Source organism: Typopeltis vanoorti, chromosome 18 (assembly GCF_054136105.1).
Source record: "Typopeltis vanoorti isolate ZY-2024b chromosome 18, IOZ_Tvanoo_1.0, whole genome shotgun sequence".
NCBI lineage: Eukaryota > Metazoa > Arthropoda > Arachnida > Uropygi > Thelyphonidae > Typopeltis > Typopeltis vanoorti.
The window spans coordinates 80,514,338-80,533,747 of NC_143566.1; the positions used below are offsets into that span (position 1 = coordinate 80,514,338).

Here is a 19,410-nt window from a genome sequence, read left to right on the forward strand (position 1 = left end):
GGATATGTTACCACTGGCCACTAATTGTGGATTTAGCCAATTTCATTACATTGACTCCAGTCTTGACAAATCTTTTATAGCATTTGTTACTTTCAGCCTTTATGAACTATATTTGGAATTACTTTTTTATTATATATTGAATTGCAAAACTTGGCTGATTCCTAAACGATTTTTTTTAGCCTTTGCTTAAGCCAATTGCTGCAACTTTGTGTCCAGTCTATCATCTCTTCTAAATATAGATATTTCTTTAGCAGTATTGACAGTAAACAAAATTACAAATTAAAGCTACCAAGAAATTATATACTTGGTTTAATCCATTATCCAAGTGTAAGCAAACAAAGTTTGCACCTGAAGTATCTTTCAGGACTGAGGCAACTCGTGGCAAAGGCAGTATAACTTCTCATCACTTGCCTCAGTATCCCATAATGTAAAGCACATCTCCTTGTGGACATGTATAATGCTATGCATTATGTAGTGACCCTTCCCTTAATGTTTTATGGGATACTGAGGCAGGTGATGAGAAGTTATACCACCTTTGCCACGAGCTTCCCCAGTCCTGAAAGATACAAACTTTGTTTGCATACACTTGGATAATGGATTAAACAAAGTATATAATTTCTTAGTATCTTTAATTTATAAACAAGTGAAAAACATTAACAACAACTATCTATCTTTAATCCAGAGTATTTTTAATAAGGTGTGAAACCTTTTGGCAACTGGTATATGGAAATATGACTTCCCCATTACTTCCACTTTAGTATCACCACTTCTGGGTCTGACTCCCACTGATGAGACCTTAATCAAGGTCGAAACCAGTCTGGGTAGTGACCCTTCCCTTAATGCATAGCATTATACATGTCTACAAGGAGATGTGCTTTGCATTATGGGATACTGAGGCAAGTGATGAGAAGTTATACCACCTTTGCCACGAGTTGCCCCAGTCCTGAAAGATACTTCACATGCAATCTTTGTTTGCTTACACTTGGATAATGGATTAAACCAAGTATATATATAATTTCTTGGTATCTTTAATTTATAATATAACCAAGTGAAAAACTTTCAACAATAAACAAAATTATCAATATGATATCACAGTTACATCTCCAAATTCCTGTATCAGTAATCAAGAAAATCGTCTCCATGCTGCGGTAAAAGAGATGAGAGATATATTTGAAGAATATTATTTAAAATAATTTAATTAATACTGCACTGACTTACTGCTGCCACAAATATTATGCAAAATGTTTGAGATAACAGTAACAAGCATTACGTCATAGAAATTGATGTCTTTGATTTTGGACAATTTAATATATTTATGTTAAAACATGGCATGCATTTAAAGTTGTCGATTCTAAAAATATTTCTTCTTCCATTTAATTATGTGTGATTGGGGTTGAGAGGCATAATCTGCTAGACTAGATTCACTATAGTAATTACAGTGATCCACCCCACCCCAGAAAGAAGTTGGCTGTTTGGCTAGGACAACTTGCATACATAATGGAATCTTATCCTCCAAGGGTGCCCATCCGTGAGGAATTAGGTAAGGACTGTCAATTGATATCATGTAAAGTTCGAATGTGAACTGTGTTTTTGTTGTCTTTGTTAAAGTGCTTATGATACTGTCTTTGGGACAGCAATGAATTTGCTTTCTTTTGTTCCACTGATTCACTATCAGTATTTGACATGTAGAGTAGGAGAACAGTTTATTCCTATCCTATATGGTATCACAGAACCTCCCCCTGAAAAAAGCAGTTTTGCATTTCTAATTAGGTCTTTCCCCTCCCTCCACCATTCTGACTTTTCTAGCCTGAAGCACAATATGAGCATTTATATTTGAAAGGGGGGGAAGCATTTTACAACCTAGAATTTTATATTAAGAAATGTATAGCAGAAAAATTCAAATAATAAAAAAAAACATTTGTTCAGATTTTTTAAACTAATGTGTTGCAGTTCAAAAATTCTAATTTTTTCTACTTTCCACCAGTTTTCATTGACTCAGATGGTCATCATCATCAAATTCCTGACATTTACCCTCAAAGGGTGTACACGATATGATAGTACTACATGAAAAATTTACATTATTACTAACTTCCTATCTACAATTTTCCTCCAAATCAATCTGTTACCTGTCAAGACTTCAACATTGTCAGATCTTATATTTGTATCTTCTGAGGCACTTATTACCGTATCAATCCACTGATATCTTGGTCTTCCTCCTGCCAACCTGGCAGAGAACACTTGTTTTACTAATCTTTCCTCTCCCATTCTGTTTAAGTGCCCATACCACCTGAGATTAGCTCTGCTAACACATTCCTGGATGCTAATAATGTCAAGTTCTTTCCTAATATCCTCGTTTTTAATATGATACTGCCATTAATGCCATCTGTTCATGCCCTTTAGTCTTTCTCAGGACACTCATATCTGCAGTCTCTAGTCATTGGTCTAGTGTTTTACTTCTGAGCTCTCAGATCCATAAGTTAAAATTGGTTTGAACACTGTCTTATATACAATTAATTTTGACTAATTTCTCTCTTATTCCATATAAATTTATTCAGTTGACTTCCTGCCATACCACCTTTGTTGATCCTGTTGTCTATTTACATATTTATCATCTTCACTATAAATCATGCCTAGTAGCTGTAATGTTTTACTTGTTCTATAGGTTCTCCATTCACAATGCAGTTAATATTTTTAATGCTTCTGCATATTTTCATTGTCTTTTGTCTTGTTATTGCTGACATTCGTACCATATCTATTACAAGTTATTCAATTTAGTCAGAGAATCTTGCAGACTTGTAGTGGATTTATTTAGAAATATATAACATCATCTGCATAAAGCAAAGAGCTGACATTAACATCTCCAATTTTGATATGAGATTTAATACCAGTTTCCTTCATAATGTGATCCATATAGATAGTGAATAACAGAGGGTATAATGTACATCCTTCTCTGACACCAGATTTAACATTAAACCATCTTCCTGTACTTCAATTCCAACTGCTGACTTACAACTCAAATAAAGACCGAGTATTGTTTGATATAATGCCCCTCTGACATACAACTGTACCGTTTTGAATAGCTTCTCTCTTGGCACCTTGTCATATGCTTTTTCCAGATCTACGAAACTTAAAGATCTGTATTTGTTATATTCCCATGATTTCTCAACTATTTGTTGTCAAATGAAAATCTGATCCTGACAACCTCCATTTGGCCTGAATCCAGCTTGTTCTTCACCAAGCTTCTCTTCCACAATCATTCTCAACTGTTTCTCAAGTATACTGGCATAAATCTTACCACCAACACTTGGTAGAGAAATAACTCTAATTCTCACATAGCTCTAGTAGAAGGCTTATACGTTGGTCAGACATAACTGGTAATTAGTTTACGGAATTAACAACGCATATAAAGTATATTAATTAAAGGTAACTTTAATGAATAACTTCTATATTTCGGCAACATCACATTGCCATCTTCAGGAACATAAAGATATGGTATGTGCATGCAGGCACTAACACAAAGCAAATGAGGAAGAAAGCAAGAAACTAATATTGTTCCTAAAGTCCTACTGGTGCCCTCTTGCGGGCTAATTTGGTAGTCTTGGCAGTTGGGCTGAAGTTCTCATAATGTAAGTCTCCCAAATTTGGGGTAGTTTCATGCACCCAAATTTGTTGAGGTTAGGAACATTTTTTAGAGCTGCTGAAGATTCTTTGAATAATCTTTCGTGTTTAAACTTGCTGCGATGAATTATTTTTGTTTTCTTCCAACGAATTTTATGGTGGGTATCTAAGGCATGGTCTGCCAGCCCAGAGCGGCTGTACTGGTGAAACCGGATGTAGTCTTGGTGTTCTGAAATCCTGATATTTGTTGTTCTGCCTGTTTGGCCAAAGTAGGACAATTTGCAGCTGCAAGGGACCTGGTATACACCAGGTAGGTCCAGGGGAAGTGGTTGATCTTTGGTAGAGCGGATAAGGGATGCCAACTTTTTATATGGTCTATAACAGGAAGTAAGGTCATATTTTTTGAGGATATTGGTTATTTTCTCAGAGGTGCCCTGGATGTAGGGGATGGTGATAGACTTGGTGTAATCTTTATTGTGGAGGGGAGGGGGATTGTGGTTTACTGGTTTTAGTATTTTTTGGATTTTTTTGGGGTTATAGCCATTGGCTAAGAAAGTGTTGAGGATGTGGTTTAGTTCAGTAGTTAGGGCCTTGTCATCTGAGCAGATTAATTTTGCCCTGTTATATAGTGTTTTTATAACCCCATATTGTTGTGGGGGGGGGGGGAACTGCTGGTGAATGTATCTGCCAGTATGGGTGGGTTTTCTGTGAACAGAGAAAACCAAAGATCCATCAAGCTGGCAGGTGATTCAAGTGTCTAGGAAGGGGAGGGTGTTGTTTTCCTCTTTTTCTAAGGTGAACTGGACTCTGGGGTGTTGGTTGTTTAAGTGTGTTAGGAAGGAATGGAGTGTGTCTGAGCCATGTGGCCAAATAGCAAACACATCATCCACATAACGAAGCCAAATAGTGGGTTTTTATGGGGCAGAGTTTAAGGCTTTCTCTTCAAATGTCTCCATAAAGAAATTGGCCAAGGGTGGGGAAAGCGGTGAACCCATGGCTGTCCCCTCTATCTGTTTGTAGAACTTTCCTTGCCAAACGAAATAGCCTGAGTTCATTGTGAACTGAAATAGGGCTGAGATATCGGGAGGAAACTTGGCTTGGATGAGCTCTAGGGTTTCTTTGAGTGGGACATTAGTGAATAGGGAGGAGACGTCAAAACTGACCATTATGTCAGTGTGTTGGAGTGTGAGGTTTTCTATACTGGCTTTAAAGTGGGCTGAGTTTTTTTATGTGTGATGTTGTGTTGCCAGTGTAGTGTGTGAGCGTTTTGGCTAATTTATATGTGGGGGAATCAATGCCATTCACTATGGTACGCAATGGCACATTTTGTTTATGTATTTTTGGGAGTCCATATAATCGGGGGGGGGGTCTAGAGTTATAAGGTTTTAGTTTGTTGGTGACTTCCACAGGCCAAGAAGTGACCTTCTTAAGGAGTCTGTGGAGAGTTCTAATCTGAGAGCTGGTCGGATTATATTCAATGGGGAGGTAAGTCGTACGGTCTAGTACTAAAGCAGTTAGCTTACCTTTGTAGTCTTTTTGATTGAGCACCACAGTGGCGTTTCCCTTATCCGCCTTGGTGATTACTATTTTTTTGTTGTTTTTCAATTCTTGTAGGGCTGCATATTCGTTTTTGGATAAGTTGGTTTTTGTGAGAACACCGACTACATCCAGTCTAACATTGTTGGCGATATGGTTAGGCAGGTTGTGAATCCCACGTTCTATCTGGATCATGATTTCTTCGGCAGGTATTCTTTTTGGAGCTAGGGCGAAATTGTGACCACGTGAAAGTGCGGCGAGTGCTTCAGGCTTTAAAACTGCCGATGAGAGGTTGACTACAGTGTTGAGTGGTGGCTGTGGTAAGGAAGTAGAATTCTTTGTCAGGTTTTCGTATTTTTTCGAATTCTTTTTTTGCCAATGCGCATGAGACATCATAAAGTATCGACCATAGATCACGGCCAAGTGTATCCGAAAGCTCTTCCTCTAGCGCCCGTAAGGTTTTGTTTTCGTCGGCAAGGAGAACGCGCGTCGCAGTAATTTGTTCTCTTAACAGGGCGAAGCTAGTGCGATTATAAATGCGCAGAGCTTTCTCGGAAGTAAGGCAGTGCTTCAATTTAACACATCTCACATAGCTCTACTCCAATCATCTGGAATTCGTCCCTCTGAACTATGCAGTGCAGCCACTGTAAGACTTTTATACCTCCATACTTAGCATTTCTGGTCGAATATCATCTACTCCAGCTGTCTTTTCACATTTCAGACTTTTGAGGACTTTTTCTACTTCAAGTATAGATATTTATTCCTGATTGCCTGCCTGGTGAGTGTTTTTTTTATCCCTGTGCTGTCATCACTGCTAGTTTCATTCAGCAATTTTTCAAAATAATTACTCCATACTTCAAGAATATCTTTTTCTCCAATTTTCATATCACCTTTATTATCTCTGGTTCCTTTTACAGCACTCTTTCCTCCATTTCTGAGCTTCTTGAATATCTTTCCACCTTCTTGATATTTATTTTCTATGTTCTTACGAAAGTCTTCCCATGAGTTTTGTTTAGCTAGTTTTACACAGTGTTTAGCTTTCTTACATTTGTCTCCATATTCTCTAAGAGCAAAAGCTGACTTATTTTCAAGGAACTTTTATGCTTTCTTCTTTTCCTTCACTGCCTGTTTAACTTCCTGTGTCCACCATGGAGTTCTGATTTTTCTATGCAGACAACCTCACCACATGCCTCTCTGGCTGAATCAATGTTTTCTTCAGAGCTTGCCGCTGAATCTCCAAGGTTTGTTTCCTGTTCTTAAACTCTCATTTTTTCTTCAATAATGTTTGTATATTTCAGTCTACAGTTCACATCTGAGAGCTGCTCAACTTTTATTCACTTTAAAACTTTCTTACATGTTCTTCTTTTCAATATGAAATTAAATTTTATCTTGCTCAAGCTTAAAGGGTGATCACTTCCAATTTCAAATCCTCTGTATACTCCGGTGTCCTGCACAAGAGAGAAAACATCACTATTAACGATAATGTAGTCAATGAGACTTTTCTTATTCCTTGTGTCTTCTCTCGATGTGAATTTGCACATTTTTATGTTGGAACATGGTGTTAGTAATAACCAGTCCATTTTCTTAACAGAAATCCATCAAGTATTTGCCATTATTATTAGCTTTGCTCTTTTTACCAAATTTTCCCAAAATATTTTTGTATGTCTGACAAAAATATTTTGGGATCTAAATAGAGTAGGACCCACAAGGAACAACTTTTCTTTTTTCATTATCTCAGTTGCTTTCTCTAAAGCCTCAAAAAATTCCTCCACTTCTACCCTAGCAGAAACTTCTGTGGGACCATAGGCACAATTAAGTCTCATTGTCCAGTTCCCCATTCTGACATTTGCCCACATCATTCTACTTGAAATTGCCTACCATTCAAGAAAATTAGCCTCGTATTTAGCATTGAATACTATGACTACTCCTTCTTTTCCTTGATTGTCATTGCCTGAATATAACATTTTGTATTTATTGCTCAGAATGATCTCATAGTTTTTGCCTTTTTTGTTTCAGTCACCCCTATTATATCAACCTGGTACTTATCCAATTCCTCAATTTGCTCCATTTCTTTACCATTCAGGCTTCTTATGTTGATAGTACTGATCTTGAACTCTGGTGATATTGAGTTGGGGTGAGTTTTAGGGTTTGTTCCAGTAGCTGACTTTTTGCTGTTTGCCCTGGTTCCCTGGCTAAAACAATGGGGTCTTTGTTTAACCCAGGTGATGCCCCAGCAGTCATGAGATTCTGTCATGTTGTACCATCATTTAATATTGTGGTTTAAGCCAATAAGAATACAATTTGGTTGGCTAAATTCCAAATTGCCAGGCCATCTTCGTTTGTTCAGTATCTGGTAGATACCTAATAGGGTGCACCACGAGAAGGTGAGGATTGGACATTAGGTCTGAAGCCCTGGTCTGTTCTCCACATTCCTTTAAAGGCTATGTGGAGGTCTCCTCTCAGTTATACAGCTTTGACCCTTAAGCACTCCATGACTCAGATGGTTTATTTCTCAAATCTTGCTTAGTGTGAAATTAGGCACAAGCAAAAAATATTTTCCCACATTTAGATAATGGCAAAAGCAGGTGAAAAGTTTAAGTATTCAAATCCTCAGAATACAGACTAATGTGATTAACTTAGGAAAGCTATATCCACAAAGAACTCATTCTAAGGTTCACAGGTAGTTCTTTTCATTAAGAATATATTTCAGGGGAAAATGAATGAAATTTATCTTTCAATAAAGTATATTATACAAAATATGGATGAAAATTGTTTTCATCCATATTTTGTCAGAACATTAAACAAACTTGGTGATTGATTTTACTCTACTTCCCCCCGACCCCCCCCCCCCCCAAAAATCTAGTAAAGTAAAATGCCCAGTGCTACTATTTATGATCAATGTTAAATTGCAATTTTCTTTTATTTCTTATTCATGCAGTTACCATATATATCAAAATCAACTTTTACAGATTTGGAGACAATAGTTTTTAACCTCAGACCTACTCTGTAGGTCTGCTGTTTGCCATTCCCTCTTCTTTCAACAAAACCTTATAATGTTCAAATGATTTCAGCTTCAAGATCTTCCATAACCAATCTTGAACAGTGATCTACTTACTATTTTCCAGTAGGTTGAGAATAATTTCTCCCTAAGAAAAATCTCACTTCACTTCCCTAACTGTTGATAACATTCACATCTCCACGTCAAGATCAGATTTCTCCTTCTGGCATGACTTATATATTTAACATTTATTGACAATCACACCACGTCCATAGTCTCTTCATTGTCTAAAAAACTTGGTGCCCTCTTCTATTCACTCCTTGTCTGTACAACACCTAATACTATAAGAGAGTCTGGTTCAAAGCTATTTTGAGTGTGGGCATGTTATTTGAAGCACCTGTAAGACGGTGATTTGACTGTTTTTAGTTAATGCATTTAGTATATTATTATGGTTTTTATTGTATTTCCAGCAGAACAATAGAGCAGTCAAATGCAAAGGATAACATAGATTTCAGAGACAAGAACCTTTGCCCCACCAAACAAAACCATTATACTAATGACATATGAAGAAAAACTGACATAACTTTTCCAGATTAAAAGGAATTATTAGACAATTGACCAGGCAGTTAGAAAAGGTCAAGAAGTGCTTACAAAAACTCAAACTGGATAAGAAAAATAAGGAGAACAATATGAGACAAGAAAATATGAAGTTAGTAAATTATCAATGAATAAGAATAATAAAGCAAGCCGGTTACAATGTAAGAAAAAGGAAGATTTATTACTTTGAGCTTCCTAGAAGCGAATATAAAGGATGTGATGAATGAATAGAGAAACAGAAAAGAAAAGTAACAGTAGTGTTTGTAGCACAAATGATTTAAGTAGCGATATACATAGTACAAGAGAGAGAGAGAGGATATGAAAGAATTGCTAGAAGCAAGAAAGAACAGCAAGAGAGTGAAAATTGTTACTTTATAACTGAGATAGGATAGTACTAAGTTAAGAAGGAGGGCTATGGTAGCAAATGATTCAATGCAAAGGATGTGTAGAAGAAATGAGTATTAGTTTTTGGATGCATAGAGTAAGTCTGATAACAAAAAGACATATAAGAGAGCGAGATGGTCTGCACTCAAACGGATTTGGTTATCAGGAGCCTTGAGAAATTATCTGAGATGAGACCATTGGAAAGTCAGGGAAACTAAGAACATCAACTGAGGAATGTGCATATAAGTTCAACTAAGATATGCAAATGTGATAATGTGAATATCAGTGAGCATGATTATGAATCTGGTGAATGTAGTACATTTCAGGCTTGGACTTTTGAGTGTGTCTGGAGATGGAAAAGAGGAAGTTGCTCAACCAGACTAGATGTGAGCATACAAAAAAAAGCCAGGAGGTAACTTAAGATCATTAGCATTAGTGAAACCTAGCTCTTCGAGTAAGATGTAGTAACTGGAATTGATATCAGGTGATTTGAGTACAGTTAGAGTAGAAATTAGTAGAATGCCAGACAAAATTAAACACTGAGTGGATACCAAGAGATGGAAAAATAAAGAAAGGTCATCAAAGAACAAGGAAGATAGAGGAGTGATCACAAAGATTTGACATGAGATGTGGATATTGGCTAAAAACAGAACTGGAAAGTTAAGGGAGAAAGCTTATATCCAGTAGTGGATGGAAAGAGGCTAAAGAAGAGTAGAAATTCATAAAAACAATAATAGTAATAACGTACCAGTGAGGTTGAGACTATCTGGTGTGAAGTGGAAACTAATAGGATGAAATATATGGGTTGTTAGTTGTTGCTAGTGATGAAGAAAATACAGCACCACATTATCCTGATGGGTTACTTAAATTATCTGTACATTGATTGTGTGGCAGAGAAAAGAAAACTCATGATAAGAATGAAGGAGAATTTATTGAACTGGTTTCATGAAAGAAGCAACTTGAGGTCAAAGAGTGGAAAAGTGGTCAAAGATCCATAAGAAGAGGATGATGTGGAAAGAATATCATGAGAACAAGATAATTACTCAATTTACTCAGCACTATACTTGGTGTATGTAACTTAGCACAAATTTCTACCACTCGATTGGATGAAGAGGTAGAAGTGCACAAAAAGGAGATTCTAGAACTGTTGCACAACCTGGATAAGAATTCGACAATAGGGACAAATGGGATATTCAGCCAAACTGGCTAGGCCCTTGATATGTTTGTATAATTTGAACGTCAGCTCAGGAAAGGTGCTACAAGTATGAAAAGAATGTGTAATAGTCCCACTGCACTAAAGATGGTGCAAAAACTGATGTGTCAATTGATCTCTCAGCATCTTTGAAGCAGTGTGAAGATTTTAGAGAAGTTAGCAAGAACTTGCACACAGAAATGAATTGATGGCCATGCTATACTTTGCAAGGAACAGCATGGGTTTGTTAAAGGGAGGTATGTTTGAGCAATTTGCTCTTATTTTATAATGTTATGGCTGAGTTCAATAAAAGGTTCAGTTTTTGTATACTTCAGTTCAATGGATATACTGTGATACTATTGGACTTTGCTAAGGCAGCTGATAGGATACCACCTGAAAGGCACTTGCATAAACCTGACAATATGGGATTGGAATTATTAGACTTGGATAAGTAGATGGCTGAAAGTGGTATTTGGGGGGAAGGGGGGGGGGGTCAGGGATCATTCTTTGGACCATTGCTGTTCGATCTATATATTAATGATATTGGGAAGGACCTGACAGGAGATGTTCAACTGTTTGTTGTTGATGCAAGGTTAGGTGGAGCAATCAGGGATGCTATTAATATATAGCAGTTGCAGAATGATTTGAACAGAGTGACAGTGTAGGCAAATGATAATGGCTGTCGGTTCAATATTAGTAAACGTAAAGTTATACATTTTGGAACGATGAGATATCCAATGGCATATTATATTGGTAGGATTATGCCTGAAGAAACCGATGAGAATAAGGATCTTTGAGTTCAAAGCTCACATAGCAAAAATTACAAATACAATTCAGATCAGTGATGGCTTGTACATAAGCACTGTGACACTGCAGCACCCCAAGGAAAAAATTAAATTTTGTTTGTGTTTATAAATAATAATGCTGACAACATTAAATAAATGCAATACAACATGTTAGAGCTAAGGTTTCACCATTGATTGAATAGTTAATAATTGGAATTGTTCGATTAACGCTTTAGATTACGAAACAAATGCACTGTGATCTAACGCAGTGTCGGAATTATCATGTTCAGCTAATTGCAGCTAGACTCGCTGATATTCGTTTGCACTTGTCACTGCACATAACAAATGAATCCGACACTGCTCCACGAGCAGTGTCACATTCATTTGTTAAATTGTATGCTTGATAAATTTTGATAAATTGTATGCTTGCGAGTGTTATTTCTGAGTACGAAACCTTTATTATTGGTGTGTGTTCGTGGTGAGGGTGAAATATTTTTAATAAAGCAATTTTTTTTAATTTGTAAATTTATTTATTAATAAATTGGTTACTGACTAGGAAAAAATGAATTATTTTTCTTATTTTGTATATGCATCACCCCCACTTAAAATTTTCACTGGCCACCGATTCAGATGATATTTGCAATGTTGAAACAAACACTGATATGTCATCATCAGCCATTGTCGATCCACTGCTGGATGAAGGCCTTTCCAAGATTACTCCAAAACTGTCTGCCCATGGCTCTCCTTTCCCATGTCACTCCTGCAAATCTGATGATATCATTAATTCACCGTGAATTGATGATATCATCAGATTTACGTCAGCGTCATGGTCATTTTCCCTCTCATTGAATCCAATCCAGTACTTCTTTTGTCCATCATTGATCTTCTTTGAGCAATATGCCCAGCCCATTGCCACTTCAGATGTTTCACTCTTTCTATGATGTCAGATACTTTGGTTTTATTTCTTATCCACATATTCCTTTTGTGATACCAAGTGTACTTCTTTCCATACTAAACTGTGTTGTTCTTAATTTTTGATATGTAAGGGTAAAGAAATAATTTTGCCTCTTTACAAGACAAATTAAAGCACCTGGACTGCAACACAGATTTGGTCTGCCTGGGTTCCAAGGGGATAAAGAAGGAAAGGCTTCAAAGAAGAGTTAAAAAGATTATTTAGGATTATGGAATATAGATTACAAGGACAGATTGAGAGTATGGTTTTATTACAGAAAATGATGGCATTTTTCTGTAATAAAATTTCTGATGGCATTCTTTCATTCCCCCTTATTAGTTCATTTTTTCTACTACTATAATAAATTCATCTATAAATTAATTTTAATGTTAATGTATGTCAGAAGAGTAAGTATGTCAGAATGCTAAGCCAGACTGAGTAGTTAGCATTTCTGCAGTGGCTTGGATGTTTGTGATGGTCTTTCTGTGGTGAATGATTTTCATCATTTGATGTAAGACATACCCTGTTTTTATTTGGAAGCCTGAAGTGACAAAAAAAAAAAGGACATAACAATGCAGCTGTTTAATTGAAATCATAATTTTCATTTCCTTTTAATTTCTATTTGTAAAAAAAGGATATGAATTCAAAATAATTTATTATTTACAATTTATACAAAGATTTGCAATTCAATTCAGTTTACCATTCGAATTTGCTTTTACTATATTTCTCATACATGTCTCTTAAATGATATAATAGTGAACTAATGTTGACACCTTTTTTAGCAGAGATGGCAAAAACAGGCAAGTCAACTTTTTCTTGAAATGCAGATAAATTAGCTTCTGCTTTAGGTAAATCAATCTTATTTGCTATAATAGCATGAGGTTGTTCAGATAAACCACTCTGATATTGTTCAACTTCATACTTGAGTGACTCTAGTTGTTCCCATGGATCGCTAACAGACAAGTCGATAACGTACAGAAGACATACACAACGTTCAACATGACGAAGGAAAGAAAAGCCCAGGCCAACATTTTTATGAGCTCCAGAAACCAGACCTGGAAGATCTGCCACTGAAATATATAAATAAAAGTATTAATATCACAACGTAAACACAAATAAATTCAGTCATGTTGCTTTTTCGAAACTTATCTACGAAGTGTGACAATTTAATTCCTGGAACGGTCATATAGTGTCATCCATTTGGTGATTTGGTTGGAGTCATGTGAGTAATCATGTTTTAACTAATGTGTACGTAAACCTCAAACTGATAGAGCCATTTGCTAGTTGGCTATTGAAAAAGCCATAGAGATCTGCATGTAAACTCTGGCATAAAAATGGTGATCGAAATTTGAAGCAGCGTGTTAACATCAACTTTTGTATGAAAATTGGCAAAACTGTTACTGAAATATTGGAGATGTTGAAAGTGGCATATGGTGTGGATGCTCTGAAAAAGTCAAGTGTCTTTGAGTGGCATAAGAGATTCAAAGGTGGGCAAGAAGATGTGAATCACAACCCTAGAAGTGGGCAACCAAAAACAAAAATAACAGACGCAAATGTGAACAGTGTGAGATTTGGTACAGTCTGCGATTAATGGCTGATGAATTGTAAATGAATCGAGAAACAGTCAGGGTAATTTTAACTGAAGAATTGAGTATGCGAAAGATTTCTACAAAGCTTGTGCCTTGGATCTTGATGGACAAACAGAAGCATCGGCGGTTTCAAGTTGGGCCTGATCTTTCTGCAAATAAGCACGTTTCAGGTAGTAATTATGGGTGACAAAACCTGGTGCTTCCAATATGATCCCTAAACAATATGCTAGAGCATGTAGTGGAAAACCCCCGAGTTCGTCATGTCCGAAAAAAGCACACATATCACATTTGCAGTTCACGACCATGCTATTTAAAGGTGCTGAAAAGATTACGAGATTCTGTTTGGAGAAAAAGACCTGACCTGTGGCCTGACAAGTGAATCATCCATCACGACAATGAGCCAAGACATAGTGCACTCATCATGAGAAAGTTTCTGGCCAAATATCTATTACCAAATTAGGTCATCCTGCTTATTCATCTGACTTAGCTCCCTGTGATTTATGGCTGTTTCCAAAATTAAAGACTGCACTAGGATGAAAATTTTCTGACATCGCTGATACCCAGCATAATGTGATAAAGGAACTTAAGAGTATTCTGGAAAAAGGGTTCCAGGCTGTTTCCAAAAATGAGAACACTGTCTAAACCAATGTATAAATGCACAAGTGGACTACTTCGAAGGTGACAGTAGTCACTAATGTATAGTTCTGAATGTAGGTTTTTTACAAATGCATTCTGGGAAATTAAATCGCCACAACTCGTATAGTCTTTCCTAAATAATTTATCTACTCAAAACCATCCGCATCACAATTTTTATGAAAACTTTTTTTTTTTGCACGTAAATTATTTAATTAATCTTCAGTATATAGTTCCTTAAAAAAGGAGTTACATCATCATCATCATCATCATCAAATTCCTGCCATGTACCCTCAAGGGGTGTACAGGATATGACAGTACTACATGAAAAAATTACATCATTACTAACTTCCTATCTACAATTTTCCTCCAAATCAGTCTGTTACTTGTCAAGACTCCAACATTATCAGATCTTATATTTCTATCGTCTAAGGCACTTTGTACCGTATCAATCCACCTATATCTTGGTCTTCCTCTGGGTCGTTTTCCTGCCAACCTGGCAGAGAACACTTGTTTTGCTAATCTTTCCTCTCCCATTCTATTTAAGTGACCATACCATCTGAGATTAGCTCTGCTAATGCATTCCTGGATGCTGACAATGTCAAGTTCTTTCCTAATATCCTCATTTTTAATATGATATTGCCATTGATGCCATCTGTTCACGCCTCTAATCTTTCTCAGGACTCTCATATCTGCAGTCTCTAGTCTTTGGTCAAGTGTTTTACTTCTGACCCAGCTCTCAGATCCATAAGTTAAAATTGGTTTGAACACAGTCTTGTATACAGCTAATTTAGTGTTCCGACTAATTTCTCTCTTATTCCATATGAATTTATTCAATTGACTTCCCACGATACCAGCTTTGCTGATTCTGTTGTCTATTTCTATATTTAGTTTACCATCTTCAGTAAAAATTGTGCCTAAGTAGCTGAAATGTTTTACTTGTTCCACAGGTTCTCCATTCACAACACAGTTGACATTTTCAATGATTCTGCCTATTTTCATTGTCTTTGTCTTTTTATTGCTGACCTTCATACCATATCTATTACAACAGCTATTCAATTTAGTCAGAGAATCTTGCAGACTTGTAGTGGATTTATTTAGAAGTATAACATCATCCGCATAAAGCAAAGAGCTAACATGAACATCTCCAATTTTGATATCAGGTTTAATACCACATTCCTTCATAATGTGATCCATATAGATAATGAATAACAGAGGGGATAATGTACATCCTTGTCTCACACCAGATTTAACATTAAACCATCTTCCTGAACTTCCTTCAATTCTAACTGCTGACTCACAACTCAAATAAAGACTAAGTATTGCTTGATATAATGCCCCATTGACACCATATAACTGCAGCGTATTGAATAGCTTCTCTCTTGGCACCTTGTCATATGCCTTTTCTAAATCGACAAAACTTAAATACAGATCTTTGTTATATTCCCATGCTTTCTCGACTATTTGTCGTAAAGTGAAGATCTGATCTTGACAGCCTCTATTTGGCCTGAATCCAGCTTGTTCTTCACCAAGCTTTTCTTCCACAATTCTTCTCAACCGTTTCTCAAGTATACTTGCATAGATCTTGCCGGGAACACTCAGTAGGGAAATACCTCTGTAATTCTCACATTCAGTTTTATTTCCCTTTTTATATATGGGTACTATGAGAGCTTTACTCCAATCATCGGGAATTCGTCCCTCTGTCCAGGCTTTCTGAACTATGCAGTGCAGCCACTGTAAGACTCTTATACCACCATACTTCAGCATTTCTGGTCGAATATCATCTACTCCTGCTGCCTTTCCACATTTCAAGCCTTTGATGGCTTTTTCTACTTCAAGTATGGATATGTATTCCTGACTGCATGCCTGGTCAGTGTTTTTTACCACTGTGCTGTCATCACTGCTTGTTTCATTTAGCAGTTTTTCAAAGTAATTACTCCATACTTCAAGGATATCTTTTTCTCCCGTTTTCATTTCACCTTTATCATCTCTAATTCCTTTTACAGCACACTTTCCTCCATTCCTAAGCTTCTTCAACAACCTCCAGAATATTTTGCCACCTTCTTGATATTTATTTTCTATATTCTTGCCAAAGTCCTCCCATGACTTTTGTTTAGCTAGTTTTACACACTGTTTAGCTTTCTTACATTTGTCTCTGTATTCTGTAAGAGTAAAAGCTGACTTATTTGCCAGGAACTTTTGATATGCTTTCTTCTTTTCCTTCACTGCCTCTTTAACTTCCTGTGTCCACCAGGGAGTTCTGATTTTTTTATCCTTGCACACAACCTCATCACATGCCTCTCTGGCAGAATCAATCAATGTTTCCTTCAGAGTTTGCCACTGAATCTCCAAGGTTTGATTCCTGTTCTCAAACTCTTTCATTTTCTTTTCAATAATATTTCTGTATTTTAGTCTACAGTTCACATCTGAGAGCTGCTCAACTTTTATTCGCTTTAAAACTTTCTTACATGTTATTCTTTTCAATATGAAATTCAATTTTATCCTGCTCAAGACTAAATAGTGATCACTTCCAATTTCAAATCCTCTGTACACTCTGGTGTCCTGCACCAGGGAGAAAACATCACTATCAACAATAACATAGTCAATGAGACTTTTCTTATTCCTAGCCTCTTCTCTCCATGTGAATTTGTGCACATTTTTGTGTTGGAACATGGTGTTAGTAATAACCAGTCCATGTCCTGAGCAGAAATCCAACAGATATTTGCCATTATTATTAGCTTTGCTCTTTTCTCCAAATTTTCCCAAAATATTTTTGTATGTATCACAATCATTTCCTACTCTACTATTTAGATCCCCGACAAGGACCAACTTTTCCTTTTTCATTGTGTCAGTTGCTTTTTCTAAAGCCTCAAAAAATTCCTCCACTTCTACCTTAGTAGAACCTTCTGTGGGACCATAGGCACAAATAAGTCTCATTGTCCAGTTCCCCATTCTCATATTTGCCCACATTACTCTACTTGAGACTGACTGCCATTCAAGAAGATTAGCCTCGTATTTTGTGTTGAATACTATGGCTACTCCTTCTTTTCCTTGATTGTCATTGCCTGAATATAACATTTTGTATTTATTGCTCAGAAAGACCTCACCAGTTTTGGTCTTTTTTGTTTCAGTCACCCCTATTATGTCGATCTGGTACTTATCTAATTCCTCTGTTAGCTCCATTTCTTTGCCATTCAGGCTTCTTACGTTAATAGTACCGATCTTTAACTCTGGTGATGTTGAGTTGGGGTTTGTTTTCATATTTGTTCCAGTAGCTGACTTTTCGCTGTTCGCCCTGGTTCCCTGGCGAAAACAACGGGGGCCTTGTTTAACCGGGCGACGCCCCAGCCGGCATGAAATTTTGTCATGTTGTACCATCATTTTTTATTTTGATTTAACCAATAAGAATACAATTTGGTCGGCTAAATCCCAAATTGCCAGCCCATCCTCGTTCGTTCAGTATCAAAGTAGATACCCAACAGGGTGCACCACGAGAAGGTGAGGATTGGACATTAGGTCAGAAGCCCTGGTCGGTTCTCCGCATTCCTTTAAAGGCTATGTGGAGGTCTCCTCTCAGTTATACAGCTTTGACCCTTAAGCACCCCAAAAAAAAAAAAAAAGGAGTTACAATGTTGCTTAAACAATAGAAGTGCTGCAAGTCAACTTTTTTTTTTTTTTTTTTTGAAATGCAGATAAATTAGCCTTCTGCTTCAGGTAAATCAATCTTTTTTGTTCAGATAAACCATTCTGATATTGTTCAACTTCCTGCTTGATTGACTCTAGTAAACACATTTATCCCTTCAAGAATGTGCACTCTTTGCTCACACAGCACTGATTTGATACAGGTTTTGCAACTGTCTGTGTATGGATATATAAGCAAAAACAATAATAATAAATATTCTAAACCCACTTGTAATATTTCTAATTTTGGATTTGGACGGAATCAGGCTTGCAGTGGGCTGACTAATATATTACATGAAATTGCTCATACAATAATCAGCGCATAAGTAATGAATCATCATCATCTGTTTCCAATCTTTTCAGTCCTGAGCTCTTCCAACCCAATTCCCACAATTCTAATCTAGCTCAGTCTTTTTTGAATATTATCCTCAGTACTCCTGTAGTGTTTCTCTGGTCACTTTCTAAGTCACTTTATAACAGGTCTCATCTTGAATTTTTGTTTAACCAATCTCTCCTCATCCATTCTTTCAGCAATTCCAAGCCATCTCATTCTGAAAGATCTGATTTTGTCAGTTGGTAGTGGGAATCTATACAGTTGGTATAGCTCTTGATGAGGTTTTCTTCTTCATTCCCTTCTTTTACCTTCAAGGACCCGATTTTTCATCTTGATCAGTTATGCTGTGTCTGCCTTCACAAAAAACAATAGGTTAGCAATTGTCTTGTATATTTCTATTTTAATTCTGTCTGAGATAATTTTGACATTCTGCCTCTCCTGCCATTGTTCTACTTGTATTATGTTTTTCAGTTTCTCTAATACATTTTTCTAAAACTAAGCTGAATATATATATATATATTTTCCCATTTTTTTTTTCTTTCTAAAATTTGTCTTAATATAAAATTCTGGTCAACTGTGGATGTGTTTCTTAGAGATCCAGCATGACGATTACTTATGTTTTCTTCAGTAAATGGTAAGATTCTTTTTAGTAATATTACATAAAATGTTGTAGCCCATGGACAGATGCAGTATCCTTCTGTAATTTTCAAAATGCATATTTTGTTTCCTTCTTTTTATGTTTCAGTATGTCTTGAATTTTTCATATTAAAAGTATCAGTTAATTGACTACTACTATATTCAATTTCAGCTCTTAGAAATAAAATTAAATCCTAAATTTCACTGACCTGCTAACTGAACATAATCATCATAATGAACTATTCCCACATGAGGTTTCAATGTTGTGAAAGGATAAGCAGCTACTTTTGGACGAGCACGAGAAATAGCTCTTAATAAAGTCGATTTTCCAGCATTTGGAAACCCTACCTGAAAAGTAAAATTTCAGTTTTCCTTATGATAATATTCAAAACAACAGAAAGAAGAGATTATAGTATTATACTCTTAATATAGAGTATATAAAATTAGAGAAAACCAAGGCAGTAATATATAAATT

General features: G+C 36.3%; 1 protein-coding gene across 6 annotated transcripts in view; it reads right to left on the reverse strand.

The window, feature by feature from the left end:
• The window catches only part of LOC150096840 (mitochondrial ribosome-associated GTPase 2), a 74,758-nt gene that overhangs the window by 14,365 nt on the left and 40,983 nt on the right, over positions 1-19,410 (reverse strand). For 5 of the 6 annotated variants that reach the window (XM_090407929.1, XM_090407926.1, XM_090407928.1 and 2 more), the window contains 2 exons: positions 19,145-19,283; positions 12,701-13,132 (listed from right to left, as the gene is read on the reverse strand). In XM_090407929.1, the coding sequence (XP_090264055.1) occupies positions 12,759-13,132; positions 19,145-19,283 (513 nt within the window). In that variant the 3' untranslated portion in view covers positions 12,701-12,758. Of the gene's footprint in view, positions 1-12,700; positions 13,133-19,144; positions 19,284-19,410 lie in introns of those variants that run through there. The other variant, XM_090407930.1, reaches the window with a different exon arrangement.